Genomic DNA, 21085 nt, shown 5'->3' with positions numbered 1-21085 from the left:
GAGAAAGTAGAATTCCTAAAACAAATTGATCTTCATATTGTTCCACCAAAGCGAATTCGTAGGATAGCTGATATGGTTAACGAGGTTATGTGCGATGGGGGTCCGTATGTTGCGCTACACTTCAGAAATAAAGTTGACGAACGGTAAGTTTTTTTCTATGCCAATGTTCCTTGCATTATAATTGATATCACTATATATACTTTTTTTATTACCAAATTTACTACTATGAGAAAAAAAATTCCTTTCTGATGCAGCAATTTCGAATTTGATCCACGTGCCCCAGTCAGTACAATATACAAGTGTTCACCCCAACAGAGATGGACACACAGTTTTAGCGATCTGAACGGTCTCTAACACTATATGTCCACCGATGCTGGGGTGAACATTAGTATTATTATATCGAATAAATCTTAAAAACAGAAACTATGGCACTCAATCATGGCAATTTTTCAGGTCACTCTCGTATTGTAAGCAGCCGCAGATCGAATGTCTCAAAGGCGTGGGTGAGCGCGCCAGCGAAATAAAAAAAGTCACGCAAAATCCTTGTTTTCTCTCCAATCAGTTAGCCAAATAGTGAAAGAAATCATTTCATGAGTATTGCCGCATATCGTGTTCCCTTGACAAGTTAATCCCGTATATAAAGTAAATTCGGGCGGAAGGTACCCGGGTGGACGAATCTGATTGGCCGTCATGGTCATGATGTATAAGGCCAAACAATGCACCACCTTCAGCGAGCGTCCTCACAGTCAGTAGTGTGGCTAATCTATGTTGTTCTTGGCTGTTGCACACTTCTTGATTCAATCATAAAGAGTTGATTAAATGATTAAAATACCTTAAACATTGTATCAGAGGTGTAGAAGATCGATGTGTCAGCGTGTACCAGCCACATCCTGCCAGCAGTGCTGCTTGGTTGTACCGTACTTGCTACGGATACATTATATTACTAGTCTCTGTATTAGATTACTTATAGATTATTTCGCATCCAATAGATGTCGGCATAACAAAGCCACGTGTGATCTTGCTATGAGCGACGCCATGAAAGTGTCTGCCAGAAGTGTCTGCAGTGACTTGGTAGAGTTAATGTCAAAGAGAAACATATCTTGTATGTACATTTCACTCCCTCCATATGCCGCGGTACGTATCAATCCACATATAAGTTGTTTATTTGACCTTGATTAAAGCGAGGGAGTCGTCACCTATGCACCTACGTCAGGTGGCCATAGCGTGTCATTGTTTACAAACAAGCGTCTACCCATGAGCCTTTGCGTTCTTAGCGTGTGTAGTTATCATCGCTTGGGACTCAATTTTCGCGCGTGCGCAGTGCCATCTTTTCAACCGCGATACAGGGGCTACACGATAGAAGTATTTGGAATGAGAGCTTAAATGCATAAATATATGGTGAAGGCGAAATTTACAATATTTAGTTAGTTTATTTTAGTAATGTTTAGTTATGTTTGAATTCATTAACAAAGTCAAATTGTAATCATATTTTCATCTGTGTACTTAGGGCTATAAAACAATATTTCAAGAACAAATTCCAAATGTATTTACTCGGCAAGATATTATAACAAACATATTTCCGTCGAATGAAGTTCTACAACACGACAACTATGTGTTTTCTCTACTGGAGCAAGAGCTCTGTACGCGTAAGTGTTTTAAATAATTTCGTTTAAAATTTTTGATTTTTTGATATTTTTATATTGCATTTAAGCAATCATATCAACTATTACACTCGATTTTGCGGCTAGAAATACAAATTGTCACAATGTCACTAACATAAGATATTACAATAGAAAAGCAACATATGTGAGAGTGATTTTTAGTGCATTTATTGGTTTTAACACATTGACTGTAATTTATTGTTTTTACCGAAGGATCGACATTATTTATTGGCTGGGTTTATTCATATTGGTCTGATGTTGTTGTCCTGCAAAGACGGGCGAAGTCGGCAGAATCGATACGAATCAATGAACTTCCTGGATGGGACACAGAACACAAACATTTGGTGAAGTAATATAGGAAGCCAATGATATGCGGTGCATTCAGTTTGTATGAACATCATCTAATATGTTTACACAGATTTAAGACACAGACACTGCGGCCACTATTTGTAGCACCGACAATCTTTTTGCATATATTATTTTTTACTTTGTGAGATTACCTCCAGGTAATTGTGTGTCACTGCAAATAAGTAGTACACAGCTGTTAAACATCTTTGTTGTAAACTATGGAAATACTTGTGAAGGTGCCGGCTACATATATGCACATGGTATGCACGAAATGTATGAGGTTGTTGATGCGAATATTTTGATTGGTGGCAATTGGAAGAGTGAAAATATATCTTTTTACAGACGCCGTTGCGTAGATTTCCCGATTGTTCTCACACGGAACGAATTGTGTGTTGGGACCCATGACGAAGGTTAAATCAGTTGATTGATAGTGTCATTTTATGTTGGAATTACGAAATATTGGAACCATAGCGATCGAAACAATACACATGCGTGGGTGGTCATTGCAAGGAGTCATAGTTAATTTCAGTTGATTGTACTTGTTTTATTTCTCAATTATTCAAATAATCCATAACTATTCTCAAAGCAGTATTCACTCCTCGATACTCAGTAATATAACATTTGCAATGTATGTAATTGATGTAAACGTTTAAATTATTTAAATAATATGTACGTGTATATTTTATACCCGGTATTTAAAGAGCAGAAAACAGTATACATCCATTGATGCGCATTTATACTGTACTCTAAAAGAGGATATAACAATATTCACCTGTGACTGCGCATCGGTTAATGGTATTATTTAATTCATACATTGTGACACCTTTAGGTACGACAGGACTAATTATTCTATAAACATACTTGTTTCGTGGAGGTATGATAGAGATGAGAAATGACGCTGAAGTTCTCACTGTGTATAGCGGTGGTTTTTGTTTGTGCAAGTGACCAATTTCTATTACACATCGAATAGCACACCTTTTCACACCATAATAGTATATTTGAAAAAAGACAAAATTATAGCAATATCATCCAGAAAAAAAAATGAAGAAACAAATAGTTTGCAAAGTTTTCGACACTCACATCTAGAAGTTTCTAATGGTCACTTCTATTTGCAAGTAAATAGCATTGGTTATAGATTTTTTCACCATGACTCGAACATTTGCATGAATGGGTGTGCCCGACGGTGTACAGGCAATATTCATGCTGCATACTATGTTGTTTTACATGGTGACCCCTTTTTAACATTAATTACTTTACTGTTTCCACTATGCCATAACGTCTGTGTTCCTAGGAATCTTCATTAGAAATGGCAATTGCTGGGTTGTTAGCGGTTTTATCTACTGAGGTTGATGTTGATGCTAGAACGCTTTTCTAGCCAGGAGAAAACTGTATCTCTTCTCCAACTCAAGACGTTGCACCATGAATAAAGCTGCACAGTCATGGCGAAGGTGCAAGATCTGGTTTACAATAACAGTTTACTAAAAATTTACCTGTTATGTAGCTAATGCAATGCCAGTCATGGTTAGTGGGCTTTTATTTGGGGTTCAAAATTTCAAAAAATTATAATCAAATATTTTTTGTGACTTCTATTTTTATTGGTAAATCCACCTAAGTGGACTTTCAACGCCGGAAGTTAGATCACCCAAGAACCCACTACAGAAGCTAATATAAAGAAAAATTTTTTTTTTTATTTATTTATTATTATTTCACCAAATAATAAAAAATACAAGACACACACAGAAAACATAATGGAAAAAACAAAAAAAAAAAAAAAAACATATGTTCACAATAGCTAATCTGATAGCTGATTTTACATTGTATATCCTTATTTTGTTCATTTACATTGTCTATTTTCTTTTGGTATGCTAAATAATTACATAAATTTACAAAAGATGGCTTTACATTCTTGTACCTACAATTGAAAATATATTTTTTCATCAGCAGTAGAAGGTAATTTAAACAAAAAATGTAGTCTGAATTTAAATTAGAATCATGTACATTTAATCCCAAGATGACATCTTTTGATGAAAAATTTACCGAAATATTACAATTATCGTCAAGGGTCAATTCAAGATCGTGACGCACTGAGGAAACATACATACAATTATAGAACAAATGAAGCAGTGTTTCAGGAAAATTGTTACAAAAAGTAAATTTATCAGTATCAACTATATTACGTATTTTTAAAAACCTGTTTGTAGGGGTAATTCTATTAATCAGTCTGTATTGAAAATTTCTGAGTGACACATCATCAGTAATAATGAAAGGTAGTTTGAAAGAATTTTCAAAATGTAGGTTTGTGCCAAATAACCTCTCCCACTTTTCAACACAGGTTTGAGTTTTTAGGTTTAACCTATATACTCTCTCTACGATTTCTGAGTAAGCTCTTTTAATATGGATAAGGGTAGATTCATTTTCATTATTTCTGATATTCAAGGAAACTAACCAATTTCCAGGAATAGCATCAATAAGACCAAAACACTTTAAAAATTGATTTGATGATATGTTATATTTGAGAAAGTTTTAAAGGTGAGGAAATTGCCACTATCATCCAGTACATCCGATAGAAATACAATACCACTCTGGTACCAACCTCTATAGAAAATAGTTCGTTTATTAATTAAGATATCTGGGTTAAACCAAATGCATTGCTTTGAGTAAGGGATTGTACATGTAATTGTTTTAGACCAACTCAGAAAAGCATGGTACCAAAAAGGGTTTGACTTTAACCTTTTTCCAGCAAAGTCGGCGGCTTGTTTCTGACTAAAAACTTTAAAACATGAGCAATCCATATAAGTATATGCTTGAAATAGCCGTTTCCAGCCACTTTCGTCATATTGGCTAGATAACAGCTTATCTACCCAGGAGACATGAAGCGATTCGATAAAAGATGGTAAATGTGTTAGGCTCAAACCGCCGTTGTGGTATTCACAACACAAACGAAGTCTTTTAATTTTGTCTTGTTTTTTATTCCAAATGAATTCATAAAAAGCGTCCATAATAGATTTTGTCTGTTTTTCTGGCATAGGAGGTAACACAGATAATATGTGTACAATTTTTGACAACGCTAATGTCTTCACTACTGTCACCTTGCCACATAATATCAAAGGTCTCCAAGCCCAGTTTAACAGGAGTGACTTAACTTGCAAGGCTTTATCATCAAAATTAATTTTCTCACACAGAATTAAATCCACGTCAAAATGTACACCTAATAATGTAAAAAGCTTGTCAGACCAATTTGAATTTAGGTGCGGAAGCATAGTTTTGATCCTATCCAAATTACTCTTGATTGATTTATCGTGATTTATCTGGAGACCTGAAATGTATGCAAATTGTTCAAGTATCAAAAATAAACTTTTTAGAGACGATTCTGAACCATCAAAAAAGGTAAATGTGTCATCTGCGTATTGACATAAAAGAAATTCTTGTGTCCATAAGATCACCCCACTAATGTCTGAGCAGTGACGTATTTTATGGGCAAGCGACTCAACACAAAGAATAACAAGATATGGAGATAGAGGGTCACCCTGTCGCACCCCCTATGTAATTGAAAAATTACCATTGTTAATTACGCAACTTGAGGCACTGGAATAAAAGCTTTCAACCCACTTTCTGAATGGTTCCCCAAAGTTTAGAAAATCTAGCGTTTTGTCAATAAAATTCGAAGAAAGAGTATCAGACGCTTTTGTAAAATCAAGCAGAACAAGCATGCCCGGAATGTCTTTTACAATGGACCCACGCAATACATCATAAACTAAACGCGTATTTTCTCCAATATTCCATCCTTTTAGAAAACCCTTTTGATCACTCTGAATAATACTAGGCAACACTTTCCTCATTCTACCTGACAAAACACCTGATGCAATTTTATATTCTGTATTCAACAGTGAGGTAGAACGCCAGTTTTTTTAAGAAAGATCTATCTTTATCAGATTTTGGGATACATGTAATTATACCACGGCCCTGTGTTTCCGACAGTGACCCCGAAGTATATGCTTCGTTTGAAGAATTTAAAACAAAATGCCTAATGTCAGACCAAAAAAACTTATAAAACTCGGCACTAAAACCGTCCATCCCCGGACTTTTATTATTTTCCATATTTTTAATTTTTAAGCACTGTTGTACATTCGGTCATTGTCAGTAACCCTCCCATGGTTAAACGTTGGGTATTAGTAAGCTTTGGCTGAGTGCTGTCAGGAGATAGAAAACAGTCAAAGGACCATTCCTCCATATTGGACTGATTTAAAGGCACGCTGTATAGATTAGCATAAAACTGTTTTTGTTCGTCTAAAATTGTATTCATATTGGTAATAACTGAACCATTGATATTTAATTTGCTTATTGTTTTATTTACATAATTTCGTTTTTCCATGGAGCAGAAGTACTTAGACGGTTTTTCACCTTCCGCCGACCAGCGAGAACGAGAACGAATTCTCGCTCACTCCATATACTTTTCTCTGATCTCAGCTAATCACGTTTACTTTTCTCCAGCTCATTCATCAGAAAATCAGACAGGGCTAACCTATACTCTTTTTCTAAATTTTCAATATTCATTTCTAAAATATTTGTCTCATTACGACGTTTTTTTGATTTTCTGTACCGAATAAGAAATTGTTGCACCGTGAATTTTCATTTTTAACGTCTCCAAAAACAGCTGATGAGAAATAATGAACGTGTCAGCTGGGGTGTCGATTTTATACTCAAAAATAGTTTCGTCAATATTTTTTTTTAACAAGACCGGCATATTTTTTGTCCTTCAAAAGAGATACATTGAATTTCCAGAAACCTTTATCTCGTACCGAATTGAGAAATTTGCAGTTTAATGAAATCAGGGAGTGGTCAGTCTTGTATCCAGCACTGATGTCTGCCTCTACAGTCATGTCAGCCAGATCAGATGTAACAAGAAAATAATCTAACCTGCTCTGGGTCACACGAGGAAGATGTCTAAACCACGTATATTTTCTCTCTTGGTTGTGAAGCGTACGCCAAATATCAATCAATTTTAATTCTTCACATATGTTATCAATTTCTATCTGTGCTCTGTTCGTCGATTATGTAACCGCCCATCAGTATCTAAATTGAAATTCCTGACTGTGTTCCAATCACCAACCCAAATATTTGAGTCATTACCAAAATCTAACACGTCTATTTTAATATTTTGAAAAAAATCGGGATCGTCCTCATTTGGCCCGTAAATACAAATCAATGTGAAACGCTTCTCGTGAATCGTAAGATCAAGTAAAACATATCTGCCATCATATGACAACTTTTGTTTATGAAGAATATATTGAAAATTATTATTGAATAGAATGGCAACACCTTTACTGTTACTGAAACCCATACAAAAGAAAGCAGGAGCCCCCCATTCCAACCGCCACCTGGAAACATCCCGGTCAGTGCAATGGGTTTCCTGTAAACAAATAATCGACGCATTTTTACTCCTCAACCAATCAAATACGTCTCTTCTTTTAACAGAGTCCCTTAGACCTCGCACATTCATTGATACTATTTTGAAATCCCCAGCCATATTAGATATTTTTGTTGACAAATAAGTACAGCTATTGAAAATACTCGAAACAAACAAAATAACATGTTACATAAGAACGAAAAGTGACAAGCGACAAAAAACAATAGACAATAAAAACACAAAAAATGGCGCAATAGCCTGGCCATTAGCAGCGCAGAAATTAAACGGACACTGCTATGAAAGGAAGAAATATAGTGCACGTTGGTAGCTCCCCAACGAAAAACCAAACCTTTAATTAGTCTTTGAATGCTCATCTTATGTAAGGTTGAAGCAATATCATGTATTAAATACATCTAATTGACACAGAAGGTTTTTTAACACTGAAAGTTCATTAAACTACAAGGTTACCTTTTTGTTCACTTTTTAGTGTAAAGTTTACCATCAATATACAGTTGACCATTTGTAAAACGGGGTTTCTTATTTTCTTTAAATGCCTTTTCCATCACTGACCTGAGTTCCCTTTTAACTCTATAGTCTGTAGGACAATAATCCTCCGTAATAAACCGACTAGTCCCCTTCAACATGGCCTTAGCCTTTCTAAATACATCCCACCGTTGTGGCCGTCGGAAAAATTTCACAATTATATGGCGAAGTTGAACTGTATGGATCGCACCTGGTTGACTGCGAATATGGGCACGATGTGCATTCTCTACCATATCTTCGGGGTTTTCAAAACCACAGTCTTTTAAAATATTGCTGACCAACTCCATACAATTTTCATTTTCTTTAACACCACTAAAAACGGACATTAACACTTCGAGAATACCGTTCAAGGCGTAGGCACTGGTCTTCTGTATTTACCAATTTTCGACGTAATTCGTTATTATTTGATTCCAAAGCAGCAACGCGATTTTCCAATGTTGTTACTTTGGTTTTCAACATTTCTATTTCACTACTTGCAAACTGAATTTAATGAAGCTAATCTAAAATTTTATACATGTTTTTTTCTTTCAGTAGACCGCCTAAAATGTCATTACAATATCATCCAGTGTCGAAAACTCGCCCTGGGCGATTTCTTGGTCACATTTTATTTTTTTAAACCCAAACTGCCGTTTAACGACCCCGGACCAATTTACGGCAGAATCCGGTATATGGCACAGCGACAGTACATGTCATGGTGACATGAACTAATATGAAATTCATAAATTTATTCACACACAAATATTTTTTTCATGAAAACAAACTTTATCTGTTTATTTGTTTGCTTCAGAAACATTGCACTAGCAGATGACGGTAGCATTTCTCGTTGTCATCATGTTAAATACAAAAGAAAGTTAGGTACGTGATCACGTGTTCGCTGTCACTATAACATATCTGTCTGCAATATTGTTCCATACAACAGAAGCCTTTCGATGAAGTCCGTATTTGGGTGTTTGTTAAGGTAGGTCTATTATTGTAAATGAAGTTTGTCGATGCGAATTAGTTTATTTAGTTAACGATAAAGTTAATTATATTTGAAGAAGGAAATGAATGAATTTCATTGTTCTAACCATTTAAAAATAATTCATGAACAAATTATGCATACTGGCATCTAAGTGTGAGCATGCCCGCACACTTGCAGAATCACTTGTCAAAATTCATCTTGTAACAAGAAATGATAATTATTAAAAAAAGTGTAGCTCTACTTCTTCCTTCGTTTTACCAGATGAAGTCCTTCAGTGTCCCATCCGGGTAATTGTTTAATATTTATTGATTCTCGTGAACTAAGATTTCTTTGAAAAATCACCATTTGCGACCAGTAAGAATAAACCCATCCGACAAATAACTCAGCACCTTAGAATAAAAGAAAGAAGAAAATGACTACAATTGAACGTTTACCTAGTGAGAAAAACGTATTCACAGTTTTGAACTTGAGTTAAATATAGATTTGCATTAGTGAGTGAGTTAAATATAGATTGGTATTAGTGAGTGAGTTAAATATAGATTGGTATTAGTGAGTGAGTTAAATATAGATTTGCATTAGTGAGTGAGTTAAATATAGATTGGTATTAGTGGCTGAATAAGACGAAAATAAAATGGTTTTTAATTCGACTAAAGACCATCACGCAAAAATGTCTCGTCATTGGATTCAAAACTTATATGGAACTTTTTAAAACTAAAACAGTACTAAAACATAGTTGATACAGCATGTGTTCAAAATAGGATACCAACAGCTAGGGAAGTGACCCGGGTGATTAGGAAACTTCCCGGACGATTTCCCGGAAGTTAATGCATACATTTGTACAGTATAATGGTCTTGGAAAATAAATTATGTTATCAAACTATATATCAAATATTTTTTGCAATTTATATATCTGAGCAATATAATACACAATAGAGGTTTTTCGACAACACCATATGCCATATATCATTTATTTAATTTGATGACAACAGAATTATTCTGATTAGAACTATTGTCCCAATTTATGTAAAGAAAACATAGCGTAAGTATTACAACCTTGTTCATTGAGAAGGTATATTTATGTCTGAGCAATTCAGGCCCAAAAGCACAATGACGTCAACATAATTACATGAGCAAATTAATTAATATTCACGTTCCTCAAAAACATTTGTCATGTATTAGTGTTAATCTGTAAGGGTCATCGCCGAATTAGGACACTGAAATCATAGAATATAGGCCATATACAGACGTTGTATATTAAAGCACTTGTAAGTGAAAAACAATCCATAGGGCTGCGTCTAGGAATCAAGAGGGTGACATCTATTGAAAGCCAGTTTTGTCAAATGAAACTCAGAGATTAGTGTACCAAGATTACCCAAGTGGTCCTGGACCCTTAGTTCTCACATCGAATTTTACGTGAGAGCCACTTTGTTCATGCAACTGGGCAATGTGTCGCTAAGATTTGGTTAACTTTATGTGGTTATATTCAAACAAAAAAACGTTCAAAATCACATCCACGTTTAATATAAATGTCCCTTATACAATCATATAACATGCATTGCATGAAAGTTCCCAGATAAATGACCAGATAAAAATTGTAAGAGTTATTATAACCACAAAAGGAAGACGATTTAAGATTTAACCAATATCAAGATAGATAGAACACTAACCAAAATACACCTTGCCATGTTGATACGGACAAGGTAAAATATGCTGTGAAAAATATATTGAATCTCTATACTCAAAATATTGCCTTTTATTCATTCATCATTTTGTTTGTTGTTAAGCATCTGGTGTTAACATATGGATGGTTACAATAACACGTATTTCACCGTGTACGTGTACTCACGTGTACATAATTCCTGTTCCACTAGTGACATCATATAGTTGTCATCCTCCATGGCAGAAATGGTTGGCATGGTTACTAAATCCTTCCTCGTCAAAACATTATTAAGCCTCTCTTGGAACAGGTTTTTGTATTCCTGCGTTGATACATATGAATTGTATTATTCTGCTCTCATAGTCAGTCAGTCTGCTTTAACGGCGGTTATACAATACGGATTATGTTAATCCAATTATTGGCTTAATGATGACACAAATATATATATATATATATATATATATACTGATTTAAACACAAGTATCAAAATGGGTTAAGGGAAATACGGCAGATGGATTCTGTGTGTTCAGTACGTGATACACTGTTTAGGATTCATAAGTCAGGTATTGGTTAAATTTCATGTTATGCAATGCACATGTTTCCGGCGATACATGTCTACTTTCGGCTAATCACGTGATTCTAAAAGAACACATTGATGAATTATCACTGAATTGCATGATTGTATATTTACCATTGCATAGTTGGGAAGAGCAACGTACATAGAGGACATATTTCTTTTCGTCATCAGTAAGCGAAGGTCTTTGGATACACTGATGGCTGAACGTCTCATGGCCTCTCTTCGGACTGTGTCACAGTTTGTCAAGCCATTTCGACAACTGATGTGCAGCATTAGAAACATGTTAGCATTCAGCTGGTCAGAGGTCAACTACACATTTCAACAAATATATTATTAAAGGGCGGTGGTCGTCGCGCCGCGTCCTGTTCGACATGGGACTTATAACAAGGTACACAACGCGTGTGAAGTGCATTCTTCGTTTAAACGAAATTCGAACACGCGTGACGACCACGGCCCTTTAATACCAAATCTGTTTGCCACAAATATAATCTCATCTTCAAAGATTAAGACATAAATACATATGCAATTACTTTATTCTAACACGTTAATAGCAATCAATACATACCCTTCCTCCGTCTTTGTCCGAAAATGTAGCGCCATGAAAGGTTTTCCATGTAACAAATCTCTCTGAACCAAATCAATAACACCACGTATTTTCTTTGGTCTAATGAGATGTAAATCAAGTTGATTGAGGAGCTCCAACTGTTCTGGTAGCTTGTATGGCCCAAACTCTCTTGGCAGATAGATTCCCACGCACTGAATATTGCTTAACTCTTCGAATATATTTCTTGGATTTGCGATGACATCGACCTGGGACCAGTTTGGTATATTTATACCGAATGCATTCTCATAGAGCTGTTCATGTCTTTGATACATTCCTTCACCGTCTACTCGACCTGTAACAACGCCAATAACTCTGTCCACTGTACGATTACAGTTACGTCTGAACTCGTCTATATTCGCTACACCTACCAACTCTTGTAGTTTATCTACATCAAACGTCTCATTTAGAAATTTCCATCCGACAGCGTCACGCTCTTGACTATAATGTGTGTGAAACCACTTCTCAACAAGTGTCCTATTTGTATACAATGCATATAGCGCGGCCATTCTGAAATGCTCGAAATTGAAGTTTGGACCACTACCATAGTGATGAATGGGCAGCAAGTATCGCTTCTTAACTGCCATCTTGGATTCCGTATTCTTGATTATATTTAACTGTACAGATAAATTCATATTATATTTTACAAATGTGCACTCCAACGCAGGTCAACATACATTTTTGAGACTCGAAGAACTCGTCGTCAACACTGACTGTGCCTCGCAATGAGTTCTGAGGGTCTCTAAAATGTGTGTCCACTTTTGTTGCAGTGATTTTTGTATTACTATACTACAAAAAACACAATTCACTTCCTAGGCATATAGCCCATATTTGTCAACACACACACTTACGTATCAGACTCAACGGTGTCGTACATCGTACGACCGTAGTCGAATTGAGCATGCGCAGTCTCACAACCACATGGTGTGCAGGCGAAACTCCTTTCACGAAAAATGCCGCAAAATCATAGTGTTCTCTTCAATAAATAGTTAAAATAATGAAAGTAAGCATGACAAATTACTCAATTCATGAATATTGCTGTGCTTCGTTTTTTTCTTGACAAGTTATTGGCGTTTATCCTGAACAAAGGTCTTCGGATTGAGGTACTGATTTGAAAAATACAGTTGAAAATATTAGTTGAAAGATTTTGTACTTGTGCCAACAAACTTTCTTGTAGTAAGTCTTGTCCTCCTGCTTAACCTATGGGCAGTCTTTTAAAAAATACACCTTGGGGGCGAACTTTGAAAAGGTTTTCCCATTTCTTCTCAAATTTCAGAAAGAAATACGTATCTCTCGACCAGCCACCCGATATCCTATCTCGAATGTATTTAAAAAATAAATCTGAACAGGACATCACCTGACGCCAAAAGAATTGTCGACCTTTTTAATGAAGAAATGCTGCTTTCACATGCGACGTCATCACTACTTCACTACAATTGGTTTCCTTTAAATGATGTCAGAATAATACACTAGACATATGATGTGCAGCCATACTTCTGTTCTTGTTTACTCTCACAGTGCAGTTCTAGTAGCGATAATTCAGTTTAATGGTTAGAGGTCATGTGCGACATTCGTGTTCATTAATAGACATTGACTTTCCACAAATTAATCGGGATCAAGCACCTAATAATTATTGTGGGGGAGCTGTTTTAAAATACCCCGGGAAAGTGTTCTATATTCTTCGAGTAATTAGGTGTTCATAATAAAGGGATTTTTCCACGCAAAAACGACGAATTCGGTCGAGTTTTGTTAGCGGTTGACTTAATATTACCCACCAAAGAATCGTTTGGCTGTGAAAGATTGGTATTTTTTTCTGATTTGTAGGAATCTGAAAAATGCGTTTCACAACTTGTCTCTTTCTTTTAGTTTTATGCCGTATTCAAGATGGCGGCCCCCATATAGTAGATATCGCATTTATTTTATTATCACTTGTGCGCGAGCTGACAGTGATTCAAATCAAGTAATGTTTTTTCCGATGAATTCACTCAAACAATCGTAAAAATATAGTGATGAAATAAATAGAAGCACTAAACCGTAGATCTATCAGGGGTAAATTCTCTTCTATGGGGTTCTCCACACTTGTCAGGGTGGAATCTCGTCTCGTCTCTCTATATCTCGTTCCCTTGAGGTACGGGATCGGGAAAGTCACTTAAGCCTTACAGTCAAATAAGACACACACAACGAAATACGTTTCAACTCTCGTCTTAGTCGATCAGTCGAGTACTCTGTAAGACACTGCGCCCTGGGGAAAAATCCCCAAGACTATCGCAAGGCTGAACCAAGACTCTCTTAGACTGCGTCAACACTCACCCAAGGCTCTCCAGGACTGCGTCTCTCGTGGTGTACTCGCCAAGACCAACTCAAACTCTCTTTATTCATTTTCAAAACTCTAACCAATTACAAAACAGTAAAAAGACTCTAGGGCGTAACCTTCAATCATAAGGCCAATCACACTAAGTACTGAATACGTCATATATTTTGATTAATCGTTCACTACATTAATAACTACGAATACCAACTGTCAGAATTAATAGTCCGAATAGCTACGGATATCTCGTAATTAGTTCCAAATCACTGAGTCAAGCTCCGTCCAGGACCTCGCCTGCCTAAACGATGACAGACATAACACAGCAATTCAGCTAATAATCAACTAATTAAGTCGGTCAACAGATACGTGCAAACAAATTCATGACAGATCAAACAAATTGTGAGCGCCATGTCAGGGTACCGATTCTAACTCACCGTGAGTACTGTGGCTCGACTACAGCATATATTTCAGCTGTTCGCTTACAATTTCCAGTTACAAGTACTTATTATTAATATGTATCACATTCGCAGCTACTTAGTCACCAGGGCTAACGTCGGAATAATAATTTGTGTGCCGAATCCAATTTTTTTTTTAGCGAAAACGTGCTTTGGTGAATGACCGAAATTGTCGGTGCATGGTCGCTTCAGCGCACAAAATAACACATGTAAGGCTTATATCTGACATACACATGTCACAAAGTCGACAAAGCCAGAATGTTTTCTCGCATCACACCATCGAAATTATCGCCAACCGATAATATATTTATTAAACTCTCACCAAAGCGAAAACCGCGACGAAAACGATTAGTTTGCAGTGCTTTTCCACACGTACCTTTGGTGGCAGGCATTTTCTACAGGTCGAATGAGAACAAGATGACGTCACTCGAATAGGTGTATACTCCCGTAAAGCAAACATGTAGTCTGTAGTGTGTATACTGCCCTCAGTCTTTTGGAAGAAATGTGCAAATAAAAGGCTTCCATGCATGTATGATAGGGGTAGGGGTACCAACAGCAGCAAATACCAAGAGGTCCATAGCAAATTATCGATAGTAGCAGACGACCATTTCCTGTTATCTTTTACTAGAGTTACGCACGGTTCGGAAACTTAATCCTAGGAAAAAAGCTTCAAATAGATCTTTGTTGCGGTTTTTGTTCTGGTGAGTTTTTAACAAACATGATATCGACTGGTGATAGTTTCTATTGCGTGATATGAAGTAATGGTGTATCGACTTTTATTTCTGGTGCCATTTGGCGTCACACGTGTGTTACGTTACGCAAGTTACGCAATAAAATGTCAATATCCCAAAATAACATGTATCAGAAACAACTAAAATACCATTACAACGACAAAGGACCGACATCTGCGTCTAATACTGAAATACACTCCTTATATGTCGTATGTTCAGTTATGAATTAAAGGGAAAACAAATAACTAAACATTCCTATTTCGCGCAACTATACTACATTACCTGAATGTTGCTGGAGGTTTTACTTGCAGGTGTCGTTTTTCCTGAAACTGTTGTACCATTCGTGTATGTTAATTCAGATGGGCGAACATAAACCTTAATTCAAAAAATAGAAGATTGTGTTATTTATATCAGTAGTTTGTCAACATTCAGACTACATACACTTATGTATTGCAACCAAGGTTCATGAACCCAGTAACAGAAAAAAACAGGGGGTGGAACAGCAAATACGTACGCTATTCTGTTCGGTGCCTGAATACTAGCCATTTCTATCTTCGAGGCAAACCACCATTGTATTCAATTCTTTGATTGTGTTTTTTTTTGCTAGTTAATAATATTTCATCAACATCCGAAAGTAAAATAAAACAGTTAGTGTGCCTTAAAATAATGTGTTTACATGTTCATTGGATCAACATATAAAGCTGGGAATATACAGTTCACATTAAAGAAATAAGTCTTGTAATATTCAAATAAACATTTCAATGGCCTAGGCCAGTGGAGTGTTGCAGAAATTAAACACCCCATATGTTGTAGAATTCATTTATTAAATTTAGCGTGCTTATGCATTAATTGTTGGCACAGACAGGACATGACATTCCTGTCTGAATAATAATACCCTGACGATCGATTATCCCAGTGCGCAACCATTGTAACTCCCGTTTCCCTGCGATCGAAAAATATGACAGCAAACGATCCGATTCATGATGCTCATGTCTGAGAATGATCACACAAATTGTCACCAATATGTATCCCTCCAATGGCAATCTGCGACTGCACGTTCGTAATTTAAATTCACATTTTATCAGCTACCTACACACCATACCTGTTTGATTGAGTTAATCACGTGTTGATTATAGTTTACACATAGTTATATAAGCCAAAATTGTATTATTCAACTGAGCGTATTTGGTTGGAGAAATTAGCGTTTTTCTTCAATTTTTATTTACTCATGGAACACGTTTAATGTTAGCAGTGAGTGACCCTACATATCATGGGCTAAATGTGTTACATACATGACACGTTTTAATCACACTGGCATACACGTAATAATCAAATCGATACGATCAAATTAACGGATATTTACTATTTGGGGACAGAAATCTTGAATACGGCTTGAAACTACTTTCTTTAGTTTCAAGTCGTATTCAAGATGGCGGCCTCCATATAGTATTATCGGTAAATTGATCGCATTTATTATCACTTGTACGCCAGCTGATATTACGCCAGTTTTATTCTACAACGAGGAGGAGCTGAACCAAATAAATATTACATTTTAACAGGGAATAAACAAAATTGAAAGTTCCAACGTGTGCATGATGGGCATTGGTCATTATGTAAAAAAAACACATTAACAAATCATCACAACTAGCGTTATACTATTACAATCTACACAATTAGCACTGAAAAGAAACCAAAGAAACCAAATAACGCTTGTTTGTATACCCAATGCGTTGTCTCGCAACGTACCTCGTAAAATACTACAACTCACATACTGTATTTTGTATTTTAGAGACAACGTTGACTTAATGAATCAGTTTGGCGCTTCCGTCTAATACACAATCCGCACACACGCTCTATTGGTTCAGAATGTTAGCATTTGGTATTAGCGTTTGGGAATAGTGTACGAATGCTTTAACGACATCAAAGACGTGTTATTTTCATGTAAAGACTATACCAGGAATATTACATCTCAACATTACACGCTATTAATATCAAAGACAATAGAAAAGATCTCTTTCTAATGTCTTTGTTAATATGTACATACTGTAAAAGTAAAACATATAATAACAGACATATGAGGATAACCAAATGAAATGTGTCAGCTTACAATGTCATTCAATTAGAGTTCAGTGAATTGGTATTTCAAAATGAGCTCAACATAATGATGTTATGCGCGGCAGGTACACAGAGAAGTTTTGTACACACCGGGAGGGGGATTTTGATCGGGATTTTTCAGTTAGATACATCCATTTTCAAATTCTGCAGCGGCAGACAAATCCACAAAGACATGGGACGATGTTTGGACTGATTTAATACGATGGAGGTCAATAAAAAATAGATTTGCTGTTATACACATGGGTCATATAATATATCCGCTAACATGCTGTTACCCCAAACACAAATACAGATTAGAATGAATAGAAAAAGTAAAACTGTTCTGTAAACATATATTCAATGCAACAGTTTAATCTAGATGTTTGAGCCGTGCCTAGTATAGTTATCAGATACACTACATTATTTACCGACACAATCTCACATTGCTTTCACCCGCATTAAATTCGAAAATATATTGCATTGCATACCTACTATTATTATACATCTATCACCATGAGGCCATTAGTTATAGCGTGCCGTAATTTTGCGGTATTTTACGAGGTATTTTCATCCTACCATATTAGGAAATGTGAATTCCAAATATGGAATGATTACGCGCGTAAGCATCCTCTAATATTAAAAACAAACATGGCTACCACCAGAGTTTGATCGGATTCAACACAAAGAAGTTCGCTGACTCTGATCTAAATATTTTGGATTTCGGCATTCCCATGGTGTATCATTGGAAGGAAAAGATGTATAATAATAAAAGTATTACGAGAATACCTCAAAGGATGCACTCAGACAGTACATCGCGCATCGACTTCAAGTTCCTCCGCTGCCCGTCGGTCGATACTCCAGCTGTACTGTCTTCGTGCATACTTTGAGGTATCATCGTAATAACCTCATAGTATTGTAGTTCTGTGAACTTTTTCAAATGTAAATGACACATTATGTGTATAATCCTTCTTTGTGCTATTCGACTGGGGTCTCCATGTATTGTTACGATATGTCTCGAGCGTGTGGTAAATTTGCAGAAATTTATAAACAAACATTATTATACTTAGACACTTAGTTAGTAAACAATAATGGCGAAGACATAATGAAAACAAAATATTGAGTATTGTCACGTGGTTTGAATTACACTAGAACTTTATATTCACATTTTATTTCTTATATATTGAGAACTACTTTAACGTATCTCGTGAGATATTAATACACAATAACGCATAACTGTAGTAAATGGGTTTTATGTTACTCCGCTTGTCACGTCCGTCACAAACATGACATGCGCACAACGTCCATTGATTCAGAATATTATCTTTTGGATTTAGCGAGACAATGTGCGAGTGTTTTAACGACAACAGCTATTTTATTATCACAACGTATTAGCATGAACTGCGTCCAAAAATAATATACAGTGACAAACCATTAGATCTGGGTCCGTTCACAGTAGTTTTGTGCATACGAAGTTTTGCGCATACTAGTTCAACGAAGCCATTAGTATTGTAAGTTTAAACAAATTGAAAATTAATTGAAGCTTAATTTAATTTGAAAACTTTGTATTGGCACCGTATGCACATCAATATGTTTTCAATAAACGTGTACATATATTGTAACTGAAATGCCAATATAAATTCGGACAAGTTCCCAGGGAATCACGATACATATTAAACAGTAAGCAGTTCTGTGTCAGCGTATTTCAAATAAAATGTTAAGGTGTCTAGTTTATTCTAACCAACATATCACAGAGCTACGAGTAGCAGGATGGAATTTCTAAATCATTGCGTTACATATATTCACTTTCACTGTGGAAGCGATATAACAAAACTGGTGTCTTGTTATGGATTACATTGACAATTCCCATTATACACGACGTTTTGTTTGCGATGACGACCAATAAAAAGTAGATTTTTTTCTCATAAATATCGGGCATATTATATATCTACAAACAAGCTGTTGTCAGAACAATAAATGACTGTGTGATATCCTTAATATTTGTTTACAACTTACAGCAAGATAATCAAAACAAAGATGTTCAATGTTTACGGTGTTTTGGAACCGTCCTAAATATATTATTTTAAGAAGCACCCTACTATGATACTAGTGACACGATCCTACCTTCTTTTCGCTGATGGTTTTCTCCTTAGGCTGCGATGTATAATGGTCAGATTGGGATAGATTGACTTGTACTCCATTTTTCCAAAGTGCAGTATCACCGTTAGAAGAACTGTCTTTGGTGAACGTTGTCACCGGCAAATATTGAGATATGTAAAATTGAGGCTCCACGCCAAATGAATACAGAATGTAGGAAAATGTCGTTCCAAGGAACATCAACAAGAGAAAAGTATGGAAAACTATGGTACTCGCTGCGGCCATAGCTTACAAAAAGCGATTCAGAACTATCTAAAAGATGCATGCTTCGTGTGGTTGGTTGAATTCAAATAGTAGTGACGTGTACACATGGATTTAAATATGTTATCCTAGTAGTGGCTTACACACAGATTATTAAATACAGATGGCAGTTGGTAATACAATAAATATAATGAAATAGTGGAGGTAATATACATGGGACGTAGTTAAACATACATCCAATGCATTATTCAATACTATAGAAGTTACAGTGCTCGTAGTTGTACTCAATCTAAATGAAAGCACCACGCACACTGTGCAAAACGGACCACAGAAAGTCTGTGGCAATGTATGGGTTTACTGCAACTGCTGTGCCAGTGAAAATGTGCATTTTGGTAGGGAACTTCAAAGTAAGTTCTCGCCTGTGACTTGTTTAACAGATGTATACATTTAGTCACGGTTCTCGGAATCGTTAAAAATAGTTCGGCGAAACCTTTAATCTCTGTGACATTTTGACTGAATCTGTCATCTATCCAGCTGTCTCGTTCTGTAATCACTGAAATCGTCATACAAATATTCATCTATCACACTATTGTATGACAGCTATTTTAATATTCGTAACATCGTGTCCTCATAAAGTTTTATTCGTGTGTTCACTTATATGCACGAGCCTTGAATGTCTTGCTGACGTAATCAGGTACAATATCTCACGCATCAGAAACACATACACTAAACGTAGGGCACATATTCTCCCATGCTTTTGTTTGGAGATGGATGTACATTAGTTAAAGATATGCTATCATTTAAAATGGCTGATCGATCGCGGTTTTTGGCTTGATCGGTTTGTTTGTGGCTTGTTTTGTTTCGTTAGTGTCTCTTTGGGAAGGTTTGAGTAATGTTTACGTTGTTTTGCATGTTTTGAGGTTAGTGGCTTTTCCTTTCTCTGTCGACCACGGTTTTCAATGTTTGTCGGATCTGTACGTCCTGTTTTATTTATAAATTATAGTTTGATTTTTTGCTCAAATTCTGAAAAAAAAAAACTTAATTAACCTTTTCAGAGAGACACTGGGGTTGACTTTGTTTTTACTTTTTGTTGTATGACCGAAGACTGTGAAAGAGCCTCGTTGTTTGCAATGATAACACCGAAAATTACATGTGACTAATTTACATAGTTATTTCATAACTTTTGGTACACTTGTTTGTGCAAGTACTTAATTTTGGACATTTTATTATAAATTACAGAACCATAATACTCAACAATAGTTATGTTAATTTAAATCATGCATCAAATACCAGAACATTTTACTTCGCACTATTTTATCTCATTTGTATCAGTTTTATATCATTTGTAGAAATACCATGTTTTCCATGGCAATTGGTTGTGTAATCT

At 35.9% G+C, this 21085-nt stretch overlaps 1 protein-coding gene and 1 long non-coding RNA gene across 2 annotated transcripts; both read right to left on the bottom strand.

Annotated features, from left to right (window-relative positions):
- Positions 1 to 9011: 9011 nt before the first annotated feature.
- On the bottom strand, positions 9012 to 10893 carry LOC146739129 (uncharacterized). Its single transcript, XR_014930615.1, has 2 exons — positions 10767 to 10893; positions 9012 to 9309 (listed from the first exon to the last, which is right to left on the bottom strand). It is a non-coding gene; the product is annotated as an uncharacterized LOC146739129 (long non-coding RNA).
- Positions 10894 to 11202: 309 nt separating this feature from the next.
- Positions 11203 to 15603, bottom strand: LOC146739128 (uncharacterized). Its single transcript, XM_085504056.1, has 3 exons — positions 15532 to 15603; positions 11720 to 12372; positions 11203 to 11413 (listed from the first exon to the last, which is right to left on the bottom strand). Exons 2-3 carry the CDS (start codon positions 12340 to 12342, stop codon positions 11203 to 11205), a joined length of 834 nt encoding a protein of 277 aa, XP_085360182.1. The 5' UTR covers positions 12343 to 12372; positions 15532 to 15603.
- Between the last annotated feature and the right edge of the window lie 5482 nt (positions 15604 to 21085).

Source organism: Saccoglossus kowalevskii, chromosome 9 (genome assembly GCF_978046115.1).
Source record: "Saccoglossus kowalevskii chromosome 9, keSacKowa6.1, whole genome shotgun sequence".
NCBI classification, from domain to species: domain Eukaryota; kingdom Metazoa; phylum Hemichordata; class Enteropneusta; family Harrimaniidae; genus Saccoglossus; species Saccoglossus kowalevskii.
Note: the sequence above shows the minus strand (reverse complement) of the source record. Positions and strands in the feature narration are given on the sequence as shown.

Bases quoted from the DNA above. Each gene is read 5' to 3' on its own strand.
- LOC146739128 (XM_085504056.1), bottom strand. From the start codon at position 12,342: ATGGCAGTTAAGAAGCGATACTTGCTGCCCATTCATCACTATGGTAGT. The intron at 11,414-11,719 runs GTATGTATTGAT...GCTGCACATCAG, and splicing joins CGGACAAAGACGGAGGAAGG to TTGTCGAAATGGCTTGACAA.